The sequence below is a fragment of the Vigna umbellata genome, chromosome 6 (assembly GCF_029865625.1).
Source record: "Vigna umbellata cultivar VRB3 chromosome 6, Vumbellata_1.0, whole genome shotgun sequence".
In the NCBI taxonomy this organism is placed as follows: domain Eukaryota; kingdom Viridiplantae; phylum Streptophyta; class Magnoliopsida; order Fabales; family Fabaceae; genus Vigna; species Vigna umbellata.
In genome coordinates, this window is record NC_142170.1 from 6,106,752 (window position 1) to 6,127,772 (window position 21,021).

General features: G+C 37.5%; 2 protein-coding genes across 3 annotated transcripts; both read left to right on the forward strand.

Annotated features, from left to right (window-relative positions):
- Positions 1-8,530: 8,530 nt before the first annotated feature.
- On the forward strand, positions 8,531-12,267 carry LOC148196656 (G-type lectin S-receptor-like serine/threonine-protein kinase At4g27290). 2 transcript variants are annotated; one of them, XM_088093047.1, is made up of 7 exons: positions 8,531-10,033; positions 10,154-10,279; positions 10,694-10,851; positions 10,922-11,132; positions 11,214-11,451; positions 11,544-11,694; positions 11,778-12,267. In XM_088093047.1, exons 1-7 carry the CDS (start codon positions 8,755-8,757, stop codon positions 12,066-12,068), a joined length of 2,454 nt encoding a protein of 817 aa, XP_087949173.1. In that variant the 5' UTR covers positions 8,531-8,754; the 3' UTR covers positions 12,069-12,267. The 2 variants fall into 2 exon arrangements, with proteins under 2 accessions (XP_087949173.1, XP_087949174.1); XM_088093048.1 differs by having other exon boundaries at positions 8,533-10,027.
- Positions 12,268-15,767: 3,500 nt separating this feature from the next.
- LOC148196657 (G-type lectin S-receptor-like serine/threonine-protein kinase At4g27290) lies at positions 15,768-19,473 on the forward strand. The gene is made up of 7 exons (XM_088093049.1): positions 15,768-17,184; positions 17,534-17,656; positions 17,810-17,967; positions 18,042-18,252; positions 18,342-18,579; positions 18,674-18,821; positions 19,043-19,473. Exons 1-7 carry the CDS (start codon positions 15,921-15,923, stop codon positions 19,340-19,342), a joined length of 2,442 nt encoding a protein of 813 aa, XP_087949175.1. The 5' UTR covers positions 15,768-15,920; the 3' UTR covers positions 19,343-19,473.
- The last annotated feature ends 1,548 nt before the right edge of the window (positions 19,474-21,021 follow it).

A 21,021-nucleotide genomic window follows, 5' to 3' on the forward strand; every position in this document is an offset into this window, starting at 1 on the left:
TTGTCTTAATACAGTCTTAATTTTTTTTATATTAAACAATTTCGTCCATTTCTAAATTAAAACAAAATTTAATTTGCATATTAATGATATTATAATTTTTTTATTAAAATTAATATTTTCATTAAATATTTTTAACAAGTTTATTTATATTTTATATTGAGTTAATTATATAAATGTTAATTATAAAAACGAGTGGTGAAAGCAAGAATTGAAATAAAATCGGAAAAAGTGTGGAAGAGCATGAAAGAATAAGAAGAAGTACCATTCACAACCTTTAATTAGGGATTTTACGAAATTTTCTCCAATTTTTTATTTAAAAAAAATAAAATTGTATGTTATTAACTTGTTTTTAAATACACCTATAAGAGTTTAAAAAACTTTAACGTGGCGCGTCATTAGCTTGTTCGTTGAGCCATGCGTCATTTGAAAAATTCACACCAATATGTCACGTTACACTTTTTTAAACTCATATATTTAAAAACAAGTTAATGGCGTATAATTTTATTTTTTAAAATAAAAAATTGGAGAAAATTTCGTGAAAACCTAGTTAAAGGTTGTTAGTGGTACTCCTTCTTATTCTTCCATGCTCTTCCACACTCTCCCAAATTTTATTTCAATTCTTAGTTTTCCCACTCATTTTTCTTAACTCTTATAGGTGCATGTAAAAAACATAATTAACATTTATATAATTAACTCAATGTAAAATATAAATAAACTTAATCTTTTTAGAAATATTTAATGTACCGACCGGTCCTCCTGACACATAGACCGAACGAGCGGGTATACCAATGTCGCCCACCCAGGTCACAATCATGACCGAGCGTCCAAACTAACGTTGTCCGAGCTGACATAGACCGAACGGTCCTCCAAGGTCGTCCATCCAGGTCGACCATCAAGAACAAGCGGCCCACCAAGGTCGTCCATCCAGGCCGACCGACCGAGTGTCCATCGTGACCGATCACCCTGCTGACCGGCCGTCACGACCGTCTCTCCTAGGTTGACATCATTGGCGGGTTACCCTACTGGCCGGCCGTTTCGACCGTCCCTCCCAGGTTGACATCATTGGCCGGTTACCCTGCTGGCCGGCCGTTTCGACCATCCCTCCCAGGTTGGCATCCTCGGCCGGTCGCCCTGCTGACCGGCCGTCACCACCGTCATTCACTATGTCGACTACGCGATTAAATACTAATGACTCGTTAAAGCCCTTAATGAAGATTAAGGTATGATTGGGCCGTTTTCAGGCCCACGAAAGGTAAAAGCCCATTACAATCAGTATAAATAAAGGTTCCAGGTATGAGTTCTGGACGAATTCCTTACGATGCAATATATACATGCATCACAAACCGCTCTATCATATTACTGACTTGAGCGTCGGAGTGCCTTTGATAGGTACCCGACCGCCCGGCTTGGAGTAGGAGGACGACCACCGGGAGTGCATACGAAGAAACCCGCCCGGTCTACAACCTGGAGCGGGGAGAAGCGTCAATCTGTAACTGTACCGTCCGCCACACGCATGGCCCGACCTTCTTCAGTTCGTGGGATTCAGCAATGACCTACCGATTTTCGTCAGCTTCTAGAGCCCCCGGCGCCAGAGCCGCTCGATCTGCTTCAACTGATGAGAAAGCATCCGCCCGGTCCATAGCAGCTTCATCGTTCGTCCGCAAGCCTTTACCGTTCGTGATCGTCCGCCCGGACTTCGACAAACTTGTGTGTTTTAACAGGGTCCCCCTTGATCCGGTCGAAACATTTGGCGCCCACCGTGGGGCCGAGTGGGTATTCCCCATTGTAAACACAAGGAACCAATGAGGGGAACCTCGAAAGAACATCAACTTCCACCGTTCAGCCTTTTGCACTCGGCTTCATCAACCCAACAACTCAGTCTCCATCGTTCGGCCGCGCATCCTCAACTGTTCGGTCAAGACCGTTCGGCTTCGCGGCCTCGTTTCCCTTCGGCTTCGCGGCCTCGTTTCCCCGACCGTCCGGACTCGACCTCTTGGTCGTTCGTCCAAAGTTGCTCGGCCGTCCGACATCAACCATCCGGCCATTTGGCCTCCAAGGTACGTGTTCGACCTCTACCAATCGGCCATTCGACCTTAGGTACTTAACCATTTGGCCTCCAAGCATCTGGTCATCCGGCCTCAGCTCTCGGCCGTCCGGCCTCGACCTCTTGGTCGTTCGTCCAAAGTTGCTCGGCCGTCCGACATCAATCATTCGGCCATTTGGCCTCCAAGGTACGTGTTCGACCTCTATCAATCGGCCATTCGGCCTTAGGTACTTAGCCATTTGGCCTCCAAGGATCTGGTCATCCGGCCTCAGGTCTCGGCCGTCCGGCCGCGACCTCTTGGTCGTTCGTCCAAAGTTGCTCGGCCGTCCGACATCAACCATCTGGCCATTTGGCCTCCAAGGTACGTGTTCGACCTCTACCAATCGGCCATTCGGCCTTAGGTACTTAGCCATTTGGCCTCCAAGCATCTGGTCATCCGGCCTCAACTCTCGGCCGTCCGGCCTCGACCTCTTGGTCGTTCGTCCAAAGTTGCTCGGCCGTCCAACATCAACCATCCGGCCATTTGGCCTCCAAAGTACGTGTTCTACTTCTACCAATCGGCCATTCGGCCTTAGGTACTTAGCCATTTGGCCTCCGAGCATCTGGTCATCCGGCCTCAGCTCTCGGTCGTCCGGCCTCGACCTCTTGGTCGTTCGTCCAAAGTTGCTCGGTCGTCCGACATCAACCACCTGACCATTTGGCCTCCAAGGTACGTGTTTGACCTCTACCAATCGGCCATTCGGGCTTAGGTACTTAGCCATTTGGCCTCCAGCATCTGGTCATCCGGCCTGAACTCCCGGTTGTTCGACCTCAACCCCCGGTCGTTCAGCCTGAAGCACTCGGCCATCCGGCCTCAACCTCTTGGCCGTTCGTCCCAAGTTATTCGGTCGTCTGACATGAAGCGTCCGGCAATTCGGCCTCCATGGTATTCTGCGACCGTTCGTTCTCTAACGCCCGACCTTCACAACACAACAAATCGGTCTCGATCGTTTTTCCGATGGGACTCATGCGCACTTCCATTCATCGTACGATCGTTCAGACTTGTACGTTCGGCCCAAGCTTGTGATTGGCCGTTCGGAAGCAACAATTCGACTCGGCGCGCTCGGCCAATACATTGCGGTGAAGAGAGGCCCCACGCATTCGGCCTATAAGGGCCTTACCCGCTCGACCTCCTCGGCCTAGTACGTTCGGTCGTTAGGCCCAAGCTTATGATTGGTTATTCGGATTCTGCCGCTCGGTCATGCCCCGGTCTTAGGTAATTCCATAATCTAGTCTTGTAGGCACCTAGCCAAATTTGGCATCGAATTTTCAGGCTTCGCAGATATTCAGCCCACAATTCGGCCTCCAAAGGCTTCAACTTGTCGGCCAATTCTGGCCTTAGGGACTCAGCCTCCAGAGGCATTTGCCGTTCGGCCATACTAACCAAATATTTGGTCGTTCGGCCTCACAGGTTCAACCGTTCGAATTCGGCCATTCGGCCCCACATGCAGTCGGTCATTCTGCCTCTCATACATTCGATTCGGTCGTTGGGCCTCGCAGGCATTCGAGCATTCGGTCTTACAAGAACCCGTTCGGCCTCAACCTTAGCCAGATTTGGCATTCAACTCTCGGACGTCCGACATCAATCGTCCGGCCATTCGGCCTCCAAGGTACGTGTTCGACCTCTATCATCCGGCCATTCGGCTGTAGGTACTTAGCCAAATTTGGCATCCAGCATCCGGCCATCTGGCCTCAAGTCCCGGCCGTCCGGCCTCAACAAGCTCTCGGCCATTTGGCCTCAACTGTCGGTTATCAAGCCTCAAGTCTCGACCGTCCGGCCTCAACCTTAGCTAGATTTGGCATTCAACTCTCGGTCGTCCGACATCAACCGACCGGCCTACTGGCCTCCAAGGCCTCAACAAAAGTCCAAGTTGATGAACGGAGAGTTCCACCGAGAGCCTCCGTCAACTTGGTCGGACGGTAAACAAAGAGTTCCACCGAGAACCACTACCGTCCGCGCCAAAAGTCCAAGTTGATGAACGGAGAGTTCCACCAAGAGCCTCCGTCAACTCTGCCGGACGGTAAACAAAGAGTTCCACCAAGAATCACTGCCGTCCGCGCCAAAAGTCCAAGTTGATGAACGGAGAGTTCCACCGAGAGCCTCCGTCAACTTGGCCGGATGGTAAACAAAGAGTTCCACCGAGAACCACTGCCGTCCGCGCCAAAAGTCCAAGTTGATGAACGGAGAGTTCCACCGAGAACCTGTCAACTTGGCCGGACGGTAAACAAAGAATTCCACCGAGAACCACTGTCAACTTGGCCGGACGGCATGACAACAAGTCTAAGTACATGCGGGAAAAGTGTCAACCCAACCGGGTCATCCCAAAGGTGCACAACCGATCGGCCTCCTGGCCTCAATCTCTTGGCCTCCGCGGCCTCTACCGCCCGGCCTCCCGGGGCCCTAACCGTTCGGTTCCAACATGGCCTACTAAGGCCTTAGCTGTTCAGTATCAGCAGAGCCTCTGCAGGCCTCAACCGTTCGTTATCCAAGGTACTAAACCGCCCAGCCCTGAACGGTCCTATAGAGGCTCCTAACAGAGAACCCGTGTTTCCAGGTAGGCCATGGACAAAACCCCTTCGCATAATAAAATTATGCTCGGGCTTAGGGGGCCTATGTATCGACCGGTCCTCCTGACACAAAGACCGAACGTCCATCCAGGTCGGCCATCAGACCGAGCGTCCAAATTAACGCTGTCCGACTACACAAGGACCAAGCGATCCTCCAAGGTCGACCATTCATAAACCGGACGTCCACCAGATCGGCCACGTCCAAGGGCCTTAACCTCAGTCTAAATTCTCAGCCTCGAATAGCCTCAACAAGCATGACTGTTTGTCTTCCGCCCACCCACCAACGAGCAGAAAGGACTTAGAAAAGAGAGCAAACCAGGGATCTCGTCCCTGTTCGTGAAAGCCATCAACAAAACCCCTTCGCATAATAAAATTATGCTCGGGCTTAGGGGGCTTATGTACTGACCGGTCCTCCTGACACATAGACCGAGCGAGCGGGTAAACCAATGCCGCCCACCCAGGTCACAATCATGACCGAGCGTCCAAACTAACGTTGTCCGAGCCGACATAGACCGAACAGTCCTCCAAGGTCGTCCATCCAGGTCGACCATCAAGAACGAGCGGCCCACCAAGGTCGTCCATCCAGGCCGACCGACCGAGTGTCCATCGTGACCGATCACCCTGCTGACCGGCCGTCACGACCGTCCCTCCCAGGTTGACATCATTGGCCGGTTACCCTACTGGCCGGCCGTTTCGACCGTCCCTCCCAGGTTGACATCATTGGCCGGTTACCCTGCTGGCCGGCCATTTTGACCGTCCCTCCCAGGTTGGCATCCTCGGCCGGTCGCCCTGCTGACCGGTCGTCACCACCGTCATTCACTATGTCGACTACGCGATTAAATACTAATGACTCGTTAAAGCCCTTAATGAAGATTAAGGTATGATTGAGCCGTTTTCAGGCCCACGAAAGGTAAAAACCCATTACAATCAGTATAAATAAAGGTTCCAGGTATGAGTTCTGGACGAATTCCTTACGATGCAATATATACATGCATCACAGACCGCTCTATCATATTACTGACTTGAGCGTCGGAGTGCCTTTGACAGGTACCCGACCGCCCGGCTTGGAGTATGAGGACGACCACCGGGAGTGCATAAGGAGAAACCCGCCCGGTCTACAACCTGGAGCGGGGAGCAGCGTCAATCTGTAACTGTACCGTCTGCCACACGCATGGCCTGTCCTTCTTCAGTTCGTGGGATTCAGCAGCGACCGTCCAGTTTTCGTCAGCTTCTAGAGCCCCCGGTGCCAGAGCCGCTCGATCTGCTTCAGCTGATGAGAAAGCGTCCGCCCGGTCCATAGCAGCTTCATCGTTCGTCTGCAAGCCTTTACCGTTCGTGATCGTCCGCCCCGACTTCGACAAACTTGTGTGTTTTAACAGGGTCCCCCCGGATCCGGTCGAAACATTTAATAAAAATATTTGTCTAACATTTATACACAAATTAAAATTCGTTTTATTTTGGAAAGGGTTGAAATTGTTTAATTTAAAAAAAATTAGGAGTAAATTAAGAAAAAACGAAAATATAAAGACCAAATTGAGACTAGTGCAATAATACATAACATGATAGTGACACATGACATTGTTACTGCCACATCACATTGTCATTGCCATGTGGCACAATGTTTGTTTGCCATGTGACAAATTTTTATTTTTTTGAAAAATACATAAAAAATAAAATAAAATAAAAGTATTTGCAAAAATATTAAAAAAAAAAAATCATGAATTGACATGTGGTACCCTCTTTAACGTGTTAGTAATGCACTAACGAAAAAAACATGATTGCTTCAATTTTTTAAAATGACGGAATGAATTGAGACAAAAAAATTTAAAGAACTCACGCAACTTCGAACAAAAACAAGAATAGTTGAAATAATTAAACGTATTAAAAATAATAAAATATATTTTTTTATGATTAAATAATAATCATAATAAATAAAATAAATAATAACATAAATAATAATAACAATAATATCAATTTAGAATAATTTCTCATAATCTTTTCCTTGTCTAAAAGCTTTACTTTCACTTCTCTTTCTCCTAAAATTCACTATTCCAAAAAAAACAATATATATGAGAAAAATTACTCTTAAATTTTAAAACAATATTTTTCATTTTTTTATTGATATAATAATTCAATTAAGGGTAAATAAATAATTCAAACTTTGAGACTCCTTCCAAAATAATCCAAATCCATATTGTTTTAAATCAATTTAAATTGATTTATCCCAAATTTAAATTCATATTTTTTAATTTTAAATCCAACCGCATTTAATTGGATTGGATTTTTAATCCAAATCTCAATCCTTTAATTGGATTTGGATTAGATTTAGATTGGATCATTGTTACAAAATTGACAAGTATATACTAACGCGTACAGATAATAAAGTGAATAAGTTGAGATATCATTTTTCAAGTTGGCCCCAACCAAAAGTTAATTGAATTGCCCCGTGCGAAGGTTAATTGAGTCAATCCTGGGTGAAGGTGGGTTGACTGGGCCCTGATCAAATGTTAGTTGAGTCAGTCTGAACCGAAAGTCAAACTGAATCGATCAAGATCTAAGGTCGAATCGAATCGGCCTTGGTAAAAAATTCAGACTAAATTAGCCTAAGACGAAGGGTCGAGCTGAATCGCCCCAACCCATATCTAATAAACTTAATATATTAGATCAATCTCATTCAATTTGATCTAATTGAGAAAGTAGATTAAATCTAGTTTTAATCCAATTAAATTGAATTGAAAAAAAAAAATTCAAATTTAGTTAATGTAATTGAAATGGATCTAGATTTTATTTCAGATTCATTTTAACTAAATTAACTAAATTTAGATTATAACTCTAGTCATTTTTTTATTGAATCTAGATTGGATATTGAAAAATCCAATCCATGATCATCCTTAAATTCAATAAGTAACTTATCTTTAAGAATTTGAATAATACAAAATGGAAAAAATAACGACAAGTAATTGGTAAAAGACATATTTCAATAGTAACCTAAAAAATTTCTCAATTTTCATCATTCATTTTCCTTTGCTTTATTCCTTTTGTGTCACTAACGTTAAGATGATGTCTATTCAACATGTTGCAACTTAATCACTCTATGATCTAATTTTAATACCTTTCGACTTAATTAGGTTCATCTGAGACGAAATCTTTTGAAACAATAAAAGACCATATTTATGAAATATCCATTACATGGTTGGAGGCAATATGGCATATAAAACTACAGTCAGTCTTTATCAAGTGGCTTTAGGTATCCGATGTTTGTAATAAAATAGATAGTTATGTAAAGGGCCAAGTTTTGTAATTAGCCTGTTAAATGGATTTCCTGACAAAGAATTCTGTTATGGCTTCACCTGAAAGACTATCCGAAATGGAGATTTAGAACCCAGATATTTTGAATTATATGATTAACTAATGCTTTGAGTTTGTGCTTGAATGTTGTTGTCATGCTTGCAAAATTTAACTGTAATCTCTTTTATGCTTCTAGGTATGCATGTGGTGGATATCTATTACTGGCTTATACCTCAACACTTCACCATATAAAGGTATTTATTTCATTTCAAATACTAGTATTATATAATTATATAACAATCATGAGTTGGACCCTGAGTATGCAATTACTGAGATATCATTCTTTAGAGCTGAGACATTATTTTATTACATAGTGGTACGTTATTACCACCAACGATTTCTTCTAGGTCCCAGAAAATTCTTAATTTGTTATGAATATTGGGAAAGCGTTTTGAAGTGTCAAACATGTTTCTGCAAAAAAAGCATCTCAAACCATGCCACACTTTCGATAAGTCTAATTCTTTTGCTTGACGAAATTGTTCAATGACCCCAGTTGAGTTGGAGCAGTTAAAGAGTGTTACATCCACACCAGAAACCAGAGGATGATCAAAAGTCAAATTTTTAGTGCAGGTCGCTCCAACCACTAAAAATAAAGATACTTTTTCTTATTTTCTAATGTGGATGAAGACTCTCGCGTTCATATGTGGAGTTGAAGTCACAATCTTCTTTCAAAATTTACGCTTTAGCAAGCTCTAGTCCAATATAAGTTGAATAAGTAGTTGCATATACAATACGTAAGTTATAGAATAAATTATATGGATTTCTATGAGGTGATAGTGTGGTGCTCTCTCTTACTTTCTTCCTTCATACCCAACATCACTGCACTGAGCAGTATCACTCCAAATAAGCCCTTGCATAGTAATGAAACCCTGGTTTCAGCATCTGGAACCTTTGAAGCAGGATTCTTTAGCATTGGAAGTTCTCAGAGATATTACTTTTGCATATGTTACAAGAATATATCACCTAGAACATTTGTATGGGTGGCCAACAGAAACACCCCATTGGATAACTCCACTGGGGTTTTGAAAGTCAGTGATTGGGGGAATCTTGCTGTACTTGATGGCACTGGTGCAAATGTTTGGTCATCCAATGCATCAACCACTGTTCAGAAGCCAACTGTGGAGCTCTTGGACTCTGGCAACCTTGTTGTGAAAGATGGTGGTAGTAATGCCCCAGAAAAGATTTTGTGGCAAAGCTTTGATTATCCTGGTGACACTTTACTTCCTGGAATGAAACTCAGAAGCAGTTTTGTGACAGGTGCACTTAGTTCTCTGACATCATGGAGGAACACGGAAGATCCTGCTGTGGGGGAATTTTCATTGTATATTGATCCTCATGGTTTTCCTCAGAGAGTGACTACAAAGGGAGGGACTTGGTTGTACAGAGCAGGTTCGTGGAATGGTTATCAATTCTCAGGAGTTCCTTGGAAACTGTTGCCCAATTTCTTCAATTACTATTTTGTGTTAACCAAGGAGGAAGTGTATTATGAGTATGAACTCTTGGAACGTTCTGTTGTTACAAGGTTTGTGATCAACCAAGCAGGTAGCGATCAACGTTTCACATGGTCAGAGAGAACAAAGAGTTGGGAGCTTTTTGCCTCTGGCCCCAGGGAACAGTGTGAAAACTATGGCTTGTGTGGTGTAAATTCTGTTTGCAATGTAAATAGCTACCCCATATGTGAATGCTTGGATGGTTTTATCCCTAAGTTCACAGAAAAGTGGAGATCATTGGATTGGTCTGGTGGGTGTGTTCGGAGAATGAGTCTGAGTTGTGACAATGAAGATGGTTTTGTTAAGTACGAGGGAATGAGATTGCCAGACACATCTTCCTCCTGGTATGACGCAAGAATGAGTCTTGATGAATGTGAGAGGGTGTGCTTGCAAAACTGCTCTTGCACAGCATACACAAACTTAGATGTCAGAGGTGGTGGGAGTGGCTGCCTTCTTTGGTTTGGTAACATTGTGGATATGGGAAAACATCTCTCCCAAGGACAAGAGATTTACATACGAATGGCTGCTTCAGATATAGGTACTAGTAAGTTTTCAATTGAAACAGAAAAATAATGCATGACACTCAGGTTTGTGCGACCATTGCATTTAATGTTCTTACCTTTACTGCTTAATGTGTTTTCTAATATTCCTTTTGTTCTAACAGAGAACACTTGGCATAAAAGGCACATTAACAAGAAGCTTGTGGTGGTTTTGGCAGTACTCGTTGCGTTCATTATAGTCATAACATTAGGATCAGTTCTATACATACGGAGAAAACTTGAGAAACAAGGTAAACTTTTAGATTAGGTGAGTTTTTATGTAATGTTCACTACACGAATTGGCAACCACCAAAGTAAAACAGGGCTAACCTACAGTTTGGTCCTTCATCTCATTTATTTAGTTTCAAGGTCTTTAAGTTTAAAAAGTGCCACTTTAGTCTTGGAAGTGTTTTTGTCAAACTAAATTTGTTTTTCCCTTTGTCTTATTGCACTAAATTTCTTGATGTGTCATCTTTCACACTTTGCCATACTATCAAGTTGACCATGTTAGTATGGTGAACTGATATAAAAACCAATTTGGACTAACACATTTTAAGAGACCAAAATGCAAAAAAGTAAAAACTAAAATAAGAGACCAAAGTATATTTCAACCATAAAACAATAATAGGCTGTCATTTGCTTACAATTTGCTGCTGCCATATCAGGAAAGACAAATACAGTGGACCAGATGCCTCACACTATAAAACATGGGAAGAAAGACATTGACTTACCAACCCTTGATTTATCAACCATTGATAATGCCACTCGTAATTTCTCTGTCAATAACATATTGGGAGAAGGTGGATTTGGACCAGTTTACAAGGTAACATCAGAATATCCCACCAATGTTACACTTAATATATTTTGAATATTTGTCCACATTTAATTATCAGGGTGTTCTGGCAAATGGACAAGAAATAGCTGTTAAGAGACTTTCCAAAAATTCTGGACAAGGATTAGATGAATTCAGAAATGAAGTGGTGTTGATTGCCAATCTTCAGCACCGGAATCTTGTAAAGATTCTAGGATGTTGTGTTCAAGAGGAGGAGAGAATCTTAATCTATGAATTCATGCCTAACAGGAGCTTGGATCTTTACATTTTTGGTTTGAGGCTTTTACTCAGATTTTTTTGTACTCTCATTTCTGCCAAAATCATTTTAACTTAAATTAGGCAACGACATGCAGATAACACAAGAAAGAAATTATTGGATTGGAGCAAACGCTTCCAAATTATAAGTGGCATAGCTAAAGGTCTTCTATATCTTCATCATGATTCTAGACTAAGGATCATTCACAGAGATATCAAAGCAAGCAATATTCTTCTTGATAATAATATGAATCCAAAGATATCAGACTTTGGACTAGCAAGAATGCTTGTTGGTGATCACACTAAAGCCAATACAAAAAGGGTTGTAGGAACTCAGTAAGCTTGTTTATGCTTTGATAGTTGAACTAGATACCATGAATGTTGTATACTTTTTCTTTTATCTGAATCTGTTCTACTTTGTCTTGCAGTGGTTACATGCCTCCTGAATATGCAGTGTATGGATATTTTTCAGTGAAATCAGATGTCTTCAGCTTTGGTGTTATTGTGCTAGAGATTGTTAGTGGGAGGAAGAACACAAAATTTCTTGATCCACTGAACCAACTTAACCTTATAGGGCATGTAAGCATAAATTTATTACTATTCTAACAAGAGTTTAATTTCTATATACTTAACCTCAAAGGTTGTATTTAATTTTTGTTCAGGCTTGGAGATTGTGGAGTGAAGGGAGGCCTTTGGAGCTGGTTGATGAATCACTAGGTGATTCAGTCATTGAAAGTGAAGTGTTGAAAATTGTTCATGTGGGGCTCTTGTGCGTGCAAGAAAGACCAGAGGATAGGCCCAACATGTCAAGTGTGGTTCTGATGCTGAATGGTGAGAGCCCATTGCCCAAGCCCAAGCAGCCTGCATTTTATCCACACCATGAAGATTTTTCTTCATCCACCAAGTGTGAATTCAGCTCAAATGATATGTCCATCAGTTTAGAGGCAAGATAGTAAACCTAAATTAATTTAACTGATCACCATGTGTTGACTGTTTGTACAGTTTTCAGTATTATTAATGTCTTAAGTTTTGAATGTGATTGCATAGACTATTGTTCTTTATTGGTAATATTTATATAAGTGCACTAGGAAGAGATAGATTTTAAAAAGGCTTAATTATTCACATGTTTCCACTTTGATGAAAATTGTCAAATTGCTCTCCTTTTTTAAAAAGTTTTAGTGTTTGATTTCAATTTGGTTATTATATGTTTCTTTAATTTAATTTAATCTCAATTTTTTTCAAAATGGAGCAATACTATTCATCTTCACAAAATTTATTATAAGTATAAATGTTATATTGATATTTTATTAAAAATGTTTTTTTAACATATTACATTATTGAATATTATTAACCCATGTTTTATTAATAATGATTTTAACTACTAAATTTTAATATAAATTTTAGTATAACATTTATACAAATAATAAATTTGGTCAATAACACCACATTTATTATTGATATAAAAATGATATTAATTAATTTATTCTTATAAAAAAACATGAATTAATAATATATTAATTTTAAATTCTTATTTTTTTTGTAAAAATATTTATATTTAATTAGATTTAATCTTATAAAAGAAACATAAGTTAACAAAAATTGAATTAATAATATATAATAGTGTAATATGTTTAAATAGTATTTTTAATAAAAATATCAGTATAATATTTATACAAATAATAAATTTTATCTAGAGAGACAATATTATTCTATTTTAAAAAAATTGGAATTAAATTTAATAAATATATATATATATATATATATAACTAAATTAAAATAAAAATAATAACATTTGACAAAAAAAAACATATATTAACATGTGGCATAATTCCATTAGTAATTTTTTTTTTAAATAAATTAATAAAATGTTAATGTATAATTGATTTTTTTTAAAAGCTGAGACTAACTTAAGACACTCTCACAAAAGTAAAAATCATTTGACTTAATAAACTTTTTAAAAACTATTGACATTTATATTCTATAAAATATTATTGAAAGAATTAACTCAAACATTTATTGCAGAGCTTTTATCACACAAACAGAATCGACAACAAACTTAAGTATTAGAGAGGAGAAGATAAATAAAGGAACAAAAAAATATGTATGTAGGGAAGAATTCACTGTATCATAAATATTACAACTCAGTATATTTTCTCTTCAGCAAACTCTCGTTAGGAAATTTATTCTAACCCCGTTTTCGGGGTGATTTCTAATTTTCTATAATTGAAAAAAACACGAAAACATAATTGTATGAATATCTTTAAGAAACTATACTTGTAGTCTTTACCCAAAAAATATAAACTAATATGTTAAACTCCTAATATGAATTTAATAAAGTATTTTCAAAAATAAAATATGTATTAGAAAATGATTTAAAGTAATATGTATTAAAAAAAATTACGTTTAATTAACATATTAATTACTAAATTATCTTCGATGGAAGCTTTAGCAACAGAATAGCCATCCACTCCAATTTATCTTAACTATTTACACTTTTCTAGTCTAGACATATATTTTCTTTTGTTTTATGTACTTTGACGAAAGTTTAATAACACATAATTTAGTTTTTCTCTTTCACGATGAAAATTTATAAAAATTATTAATTGGGTCTCAAACATTTCCACTTCTTTAATTTTATTTTTAATTTGAAGTTAGAATATAAAATTTGCAGACACTTAACTTTCAAATTAATGAGGGGTTGGTTGGGCGTTGAAAGCTGGTCAATTTCTTCTAATTCAATATTCAATAATGGAGTCCCTTGGGACATCAAATAAATACTCAACGGTTTATTATTTTTTATTCTGTTGACATTCAAAACACATTTAATTTTGGTTCTTTATATTTTTTAAACTTTTTTAATTCTTCAAATTTGATGGACTAAGCTGATCATTTAAATTAATTATAAGTTAAAAATAGAAATTTAAGAAGTTAAAATTCTATTTTGAAAATTTAATTTATTAAAATAAACTTTTTAAATTTCTGAACTAAAATCATTTTCATTTTAAATTTTAAAGATTAAAACAACGTTAAATCAATATACTACATATATAGTATTTATTGAAGACAAAATAATAGTCTTCGAAGTCTCTTTCTTTCCAACATGATTAATAGTAATTGCGAATAAAGTCAATTAATTTTATTTGCAAGTTGCCACTCTAGAAGTTTTAAACTATACTCTACCTCTTACTTATATGAAGTATACGAAATTTGAAGGACATTTCCATAAAAAATATAATGAAATATTTTCTCAATGATTTAGAAAATAAAAGATGTTAGATTTTTAGTTAGCAGAAAAAATATTTTTCTGTTATATAATTTTCTATTTTTTACGTTTCTTTTAAAATATTTAAAAATACAATATTTATAATAGTGATGGTAATAATTTTTGGTGCTACGTAGTTGGATTAAAGTAATAATGAGAATAATGGTGTTATTAGTGATGGTAATAATAATGATGAGATTGAAGAAAATACCTCAAAAGATAATATTTAAAAGAAAAATAAAAGCTGTGAATTTATAGATCTTCAATTTTTATCTTTATTTTCAAATTGGATCTAAACGTGTGTTTCCAAAATTGGGCAAAGATTAATTTCAGCTCAGTCTGTGTCAAAATACAATTTGGTAAGGAAAATTAGATTTCAAAACAAAAACAAAAACTGATTATTAAATCTAATAATTCATCATAATGATTATTTTTAACATAGTTATATCTTCAAAATATACATAATTTTATCCTCGGAAAGCATGAGTTATCTAGTTAGCTTGAATAAGAAAATACGTGTATTCTGTAAAAATAATATTATCCAAGAAATGATACACTTAAGTTTCTTAATAATAAAATAATCTTAATATTTAATTAGTTTGGTTTGACTTTACATAGTTATAATAACTCAATTTTGGCAATATATTATATACCCTGTAATTGCTCATTACGTATATATATATATATAAAAAAAAAAAGTTTACAATATACGGAAGTTGTTGACTTGTGCATGTTAAAATATAGCATTTGAAATAACTTCTAGCTGTCAAACTATCATAAAATAACAAACATTCCTTTAGCTTTAGACAATGCTTGATTTTATAAATATTTTCACAAACATTTTTAAGAAAAATAGAAAAAAAAGCTATTTCAAAAAATAAAATTAATCCTTCAATAAATAAGTCTGTAAAAGATCCTTTTTATTTTTTATTTTCTTCTAAACATATTGTCTTGCTTTTCCAATTCAACAAAAAATTATACCAGAACAATCTTGTAGCAGACAAGCATGCTTAGAAGTATTCGTTGCCCTGAAAAATATGAATTACATTTCGAAGTTAGAAGTTTATTTTCATATTTAGATTATGAAATTGTTTAAGTCACCAAGCTTTAGTTTTCTGCAAAAAAAGTTATTTAATTTATTTAATTATTAATCAACCCAACATTTGGTTTAGACAATGTTAATCAGAACGCGGATAGTAATGATAAATCTCAAGTACAAGGGTGACAGTGCCGTCTGATAATAACTTTATAAAATTATATGTTGTGATTTCAAGGGCGAAGTTGAATATATAAAAAGAAAAATAATATATAATAGAAAAATTCAAAATGTTGGTATATTTTGCAATTAAAGTCCACCTGCCTTTCTCTCAGAAGAACGCTGTGAGATAAGTTGAATAGTCAGTGATACATTAAAATAATAATATAATAAAGTTTTGTATAGACATGGAACGGAGGAAAGAGTATCCAGTTATGTAGCTAATCTTTGAAGATTTTGGAAAGTAGTGGAGAAATTTAGAGTTAACTCTAATCCAAGAAGAAATGAATGGAAAGCTTAAAGGCAATGGTTTTGTGGTCTCTTGTGTTGCATTTCATACCAGGTTTGAGCACCCTTGAAACCATTGGTCCTGGCCAATCAGTGAAGGATAATGAGACTCTAGTTTCAGCAGAAGGGACTTTTGAAGCAGGGTTCTTCAACTTTGGGGATCAAAGTAGTCAATACTTTGGTATATGGTACAAGGATATTTCTCCAAGAACAGTTGTGTGGATAGCCAATAGAGATACTCCAGTTCAAAACTCCTCAGGAGTTTTGAATGTAACTCATGTGGGAAATCTTTTCATTTTGAATGGTTCAGGGGCCACATTCTGGTCTTCCAATACATCAACAGCTGCAAAGAATCCTGTTGTGCAGCTTTTGGAGACTGGAAATCTTGTTGTGAGAGAAGAAAGCAACCCAGAGAATCTTCTATGGCAGAGTTTTGATCTTCCTGGGGACACTTTGTTGCCAGGGATGCGACTTCGAAGTAGCATGGGAAATGGCAGTTTTACATCTCTGACATCTTGGAGAGACACAGAAGATCCTGGTAGAGGTGTGTATTCATATCACATAGATACTCGTGGTTTTCCTCAAGTGGTGATTACGAAGGGAGGGGCATTGTTGTATAGGCCAGGTTCATGGAATGGCAATATTTTATCTGGAATTCCTTCTGCAACATTGTACAAAATCTTTAATTTCTCTTTTGTTATAACTGAGAAGGAAGTCTCTTATGGATATGAACTACTGAACAAGTCAATTGTTTCGAGGTACATGATCACGTTAACAGGTCAAATACAACGTTTTGTTTTGTCTGATTTGACAAATAGTTGGCAGCTTTTCTACTCAGGCCCCGCAGACCAGTGTGATAATTATGCCGTTTGTGGGGTGAATTCTAATTGTGATGTAAATAGCTCTCCAACGTGTGAGTGCCTTCAGGGTTTCATTCCCAGATCCGAAGAAAAATGGAATGCACAAAACTGGTCAGATGGGTGTGTTAGGAGAGTTAATTTAGATTGTGGCAACAGTGATGGCTTTCAGAAGTATCAGGGAACGAAGTTGCCGGACACATCAACCTCATGGTTTGACAGAAGCATGAACCTTGAGGAATGTAAGAATTTCTGTCTGGAAAACTGCTCCTGCACAGCATATGCAAATTTAGATATCAGAAATGGTGGAAGTGGATGCTTGCTTTGGTTTAATAACATTGTGGACGTGAGAAAACTAACCACCGGAGGACAAGATCTTTTCATAAGATTGGCAGCTTCAGATCTAGGTGCTAATACTTTATTTCCATCTAACATATAACAGAACATTCGTTTGTTGCAGAACTTGGTTTAACTGTGCGAAATACATGTCTATAAATTCCTGTTCTTACTATGCTGCACATTATGTTTGTTGCCTGACAGTTCATCCTTATTGCAAGTAGATAACATAACATATAAGAAGTGATGATCATTAGAGGACATTGTATAATACTACTTAGCATAACAAAATTGTGATCAGGAAGCATCTAACTGCCATCAACTTTCATTGTGAATACGTGCTTTAGATGCCTTATGTTTTGGGATTCCTAAATTGCTCAAAATTTGGTGTGTTGGCTAACAGTGCTTTTATTTTCTCAGGTCATGAAAAAGGCTTACGCAAGAAGCAGCTTGCAGGAATTCTTGCAGGTTCTGCAGTGTTTATTGTGGTCATGATATTATTGGCAGTGGCCATACTTCGGAGAAAAAGGCTTGAGAAGCCAGGTACTTATACCATGGTAGAATTAATAGTTATTTTACAATTGAAAATATTTTTTTCTTACAAAATTTTAAGGTTTGGTAACCTTTAGATTTTCCTCTTCCGATAGAACCTATAATGCAAGTAATTTATATACATACATTCTTCTATCTTCACAGGAAACAACAAAAGTGTTAGCTGGAAAAATCACTCTGTTAAGACACAGAAGGAAGACATTGACATTCCAATATTTAAGTTTTCAACCATAGCTAATGCAACTAATGACTTTTGCGTTACTAACATATTGGGAGAAGGTGGATTTGGACCAGTTTACAAGGTAGTTTGATTGAACTTATATCTTACAATTAGATTTATCTTCTGTGCATAACTTTCTTATGAAATGATTGTCAGGGTACTTTGGCAAATGGCCAAGATATAGCTGTGAAGCGGCTTTGCAATAATTCAGGACAAGGACCGAAAGAGTTCATAAACGAAGTTGTGCTAATTGCTAATCTTCAGCACCGGAACCTTGTGAAGCTTCTTGGGTGTTGCATTCAAGATGATGAGAGGATCTTGATATATGAATTCATGACTAACAAAAGCTTGAACTACTTTATTTTTGGTCATAAATTTTATCTTGTCCCAACACTTGGTCTTATCTTGCCATGATCACCAAACCATCTTCATGCTAACTAGTTGAAATTTTTTCAGATGAAGCTAGAAAATGTTTGCTAGATTGGGCTCAGCGCTTCCAAATTATTCGTGGGATTGCCAGAGGGCTTCTCTATCTTCATGAAGATTCTAGATTAAGAATTATCCATAGAGATCTCAAGACCAGCAATATTCTTCTAGATGAAAACATGAATCCAAAAATATCAGACTTTGGTCTCGCTACATCATTTGGAGGAGATGAAGTTGAAGGCCAAACAAAGAGAATAGTGGGAACTTAGTATGCATGCATAAATAACTTGATTTGTTACTTTATCTTCATAAAATTTCCCTCTTCTCCCTTTCTGAGCTCCATTTCATTTTCTGTATTACAGTGGTTATATTTCTCCAGAATATGCAGCCCGTGGGAATTTCTCAGTGAAATCTGATGTCTACAGTTTTGGTGTTATATTACTGGAGATAGTTTGTGGAAAAAAGAATAGGGAATATTCTGACGATCATGATCATGACCTTCTTGGACATGTAAGTCTAGTCCACTCATACCATTTATATTGGCATAGTCTTCAGAGCATGTTTGAAAACCCATCTCCTTCATTTTTATCCACTTCAAAGAGAAGCTATTATCTGTAGCTTCTGCGTTTTTTTCGTTATTGATCATGATTTTGAGCATTGAAAAGCATACAAAACGTAAGTAAGAACACACTGTGAACTCAAAATTGACAATTTTAATTTGATGATCATAGGCATGGAGACTTTGGTGTGAAGAAAAACCAATGGAGTTGATAGATGAATCACTAGGCGAATCAGTAGCTCTAGCTGAAGCTGATGTATTGAGATGTATTCACATTGGGCTTCTATGTGTACAAGACAGAGCAGAGGATAGACCAGAAATGTCATTAATAGTTCTTATGCTGAATGGTGAGAAACCATTGCCCAGGCCAAGGGAACCTGCTTTTTATCCCCATCAATCTGGCTCTTCATCAGGAAATAGTAAACTGCAATCAAACAATGAGATTTCTATTTCATTGTTGGAGGCAAGATAGTTTATTTATATATATGAAGTTATAGAATTCAATGTAAATGAGGCAACATCAGTCAACATAAGATATATGCTACAGTTTCACCAGATGAAATACATATTTCTGTGTCCTGTGCTGTAGGCCACTTAGAGACAGGGAAAAGTTTTTTCACTTGCATGACAATCCGACATGGAATTGCTGGGAACATCAATCCAAAATTTCCAAATCTTGATGCAAGTAATTGAAAAGCTTCCAAGGCTTGGCGAATGCGTCTTCACTCTTGAAGAGGTGTGATAATTTAAGCCACTATCTAAGCAAAGTCATGAACTTTTGCTATGTAAAGGCATCATGTGCGGAGGGAAGACATACATAATCTAGAGAGAGGGGATCATGACGGGGAAAGGGCCAAAAAAATATAACAACTTGGCAAAGAGTAATAATGCAGCGGAAAATCAATCCCCCTTCTTGTGAGCGAGGAGCACCAAACAAATAGAACAAAAATGAAATCCAAAAGCACAGAGACACCAACAAATTTTTAACGTGGAAAACCCCTCAATGCAAAAAACCACGAGTTGTCTCCACTAAAGAAAAATCCACTATGATCAATAATAGGGTACAAAAGAGTCTCCAATCCAATAATAATACCATCTGATGTGTTCAATAAGCCAATTTAAATAAGCACAAAAGCTTACAAATGAGAACAAAGAAGATGAAAATTCTCCAAAACAGGGTTGTTGGTGCGGGACTGATTTCTCCCAATCTAGACCTCCGATTGATGATCCAAACGGTTAGGATGAAGAACCATATGTCTGGAACCTATTGTCCAAAAATCAGCTCGATCAACAACTTCACAGCCACGAAAACACTAGTGCAGATTAAGGGTTATGCGGGAATAGCTTTCTCTCTTCCTTTTTCTCTCACTTGGTTTTTGCCTCTCTTCAAATAACTCTAATGTGCTCTACTAATCTGACTCATCTCTATTTAACCTAGTGAGACCTAATGATCCACATTATTTGAGCCTATTTTCCACATAGGAAGGGAGCCCAATAACCCAATAGATCACACATTTTGGAAACTCTAGGAATTTTCTGAAAGGCAGAGGTTACAGAACTGATTAGACAACAATACCAGTTTCCCATGCTTTGAGAATTCAATTATGTTCAAATTGTCCTTGCTGATGCAGTATGAAAAATTCACATGTACCATGAAGGCATTTAACATGCGATGTAAGACTTTTAGTTAATAAACACGTGTTAATGTTTGGTCTATAGTGAATGACAGACCCTATACATATTCAGTGATTATTTTTAACTTTTTGTCAAGCTCATGGATAAGGTGACTACCAAATTCAGAAAATCAGAGAATAAATTTGCATTTTTATCTGTTTCTTTTCAATATCATGTTTTACTTTTCTTCTTTCGAGTTTAGTGTGTGTTTGGTCTCAGAAACAAATACCTACATATGAAACACAATTCTTTAACTCAGCACACACCTATGATACTTCATTTTGTATCACATATCCGTGTCCGATACTTTAGATACTTTACTTATATTTATAATTTTTTATTTTCTTGATAATGTTTAATACATTTGATTTGTATTCACATAATAATAATAATCATATATTTATCATGTTTTTAAGAATTTTTTTACATTTTTCAACATGTATATTAGATACATGTCCGTATCCAATTGACGTATTG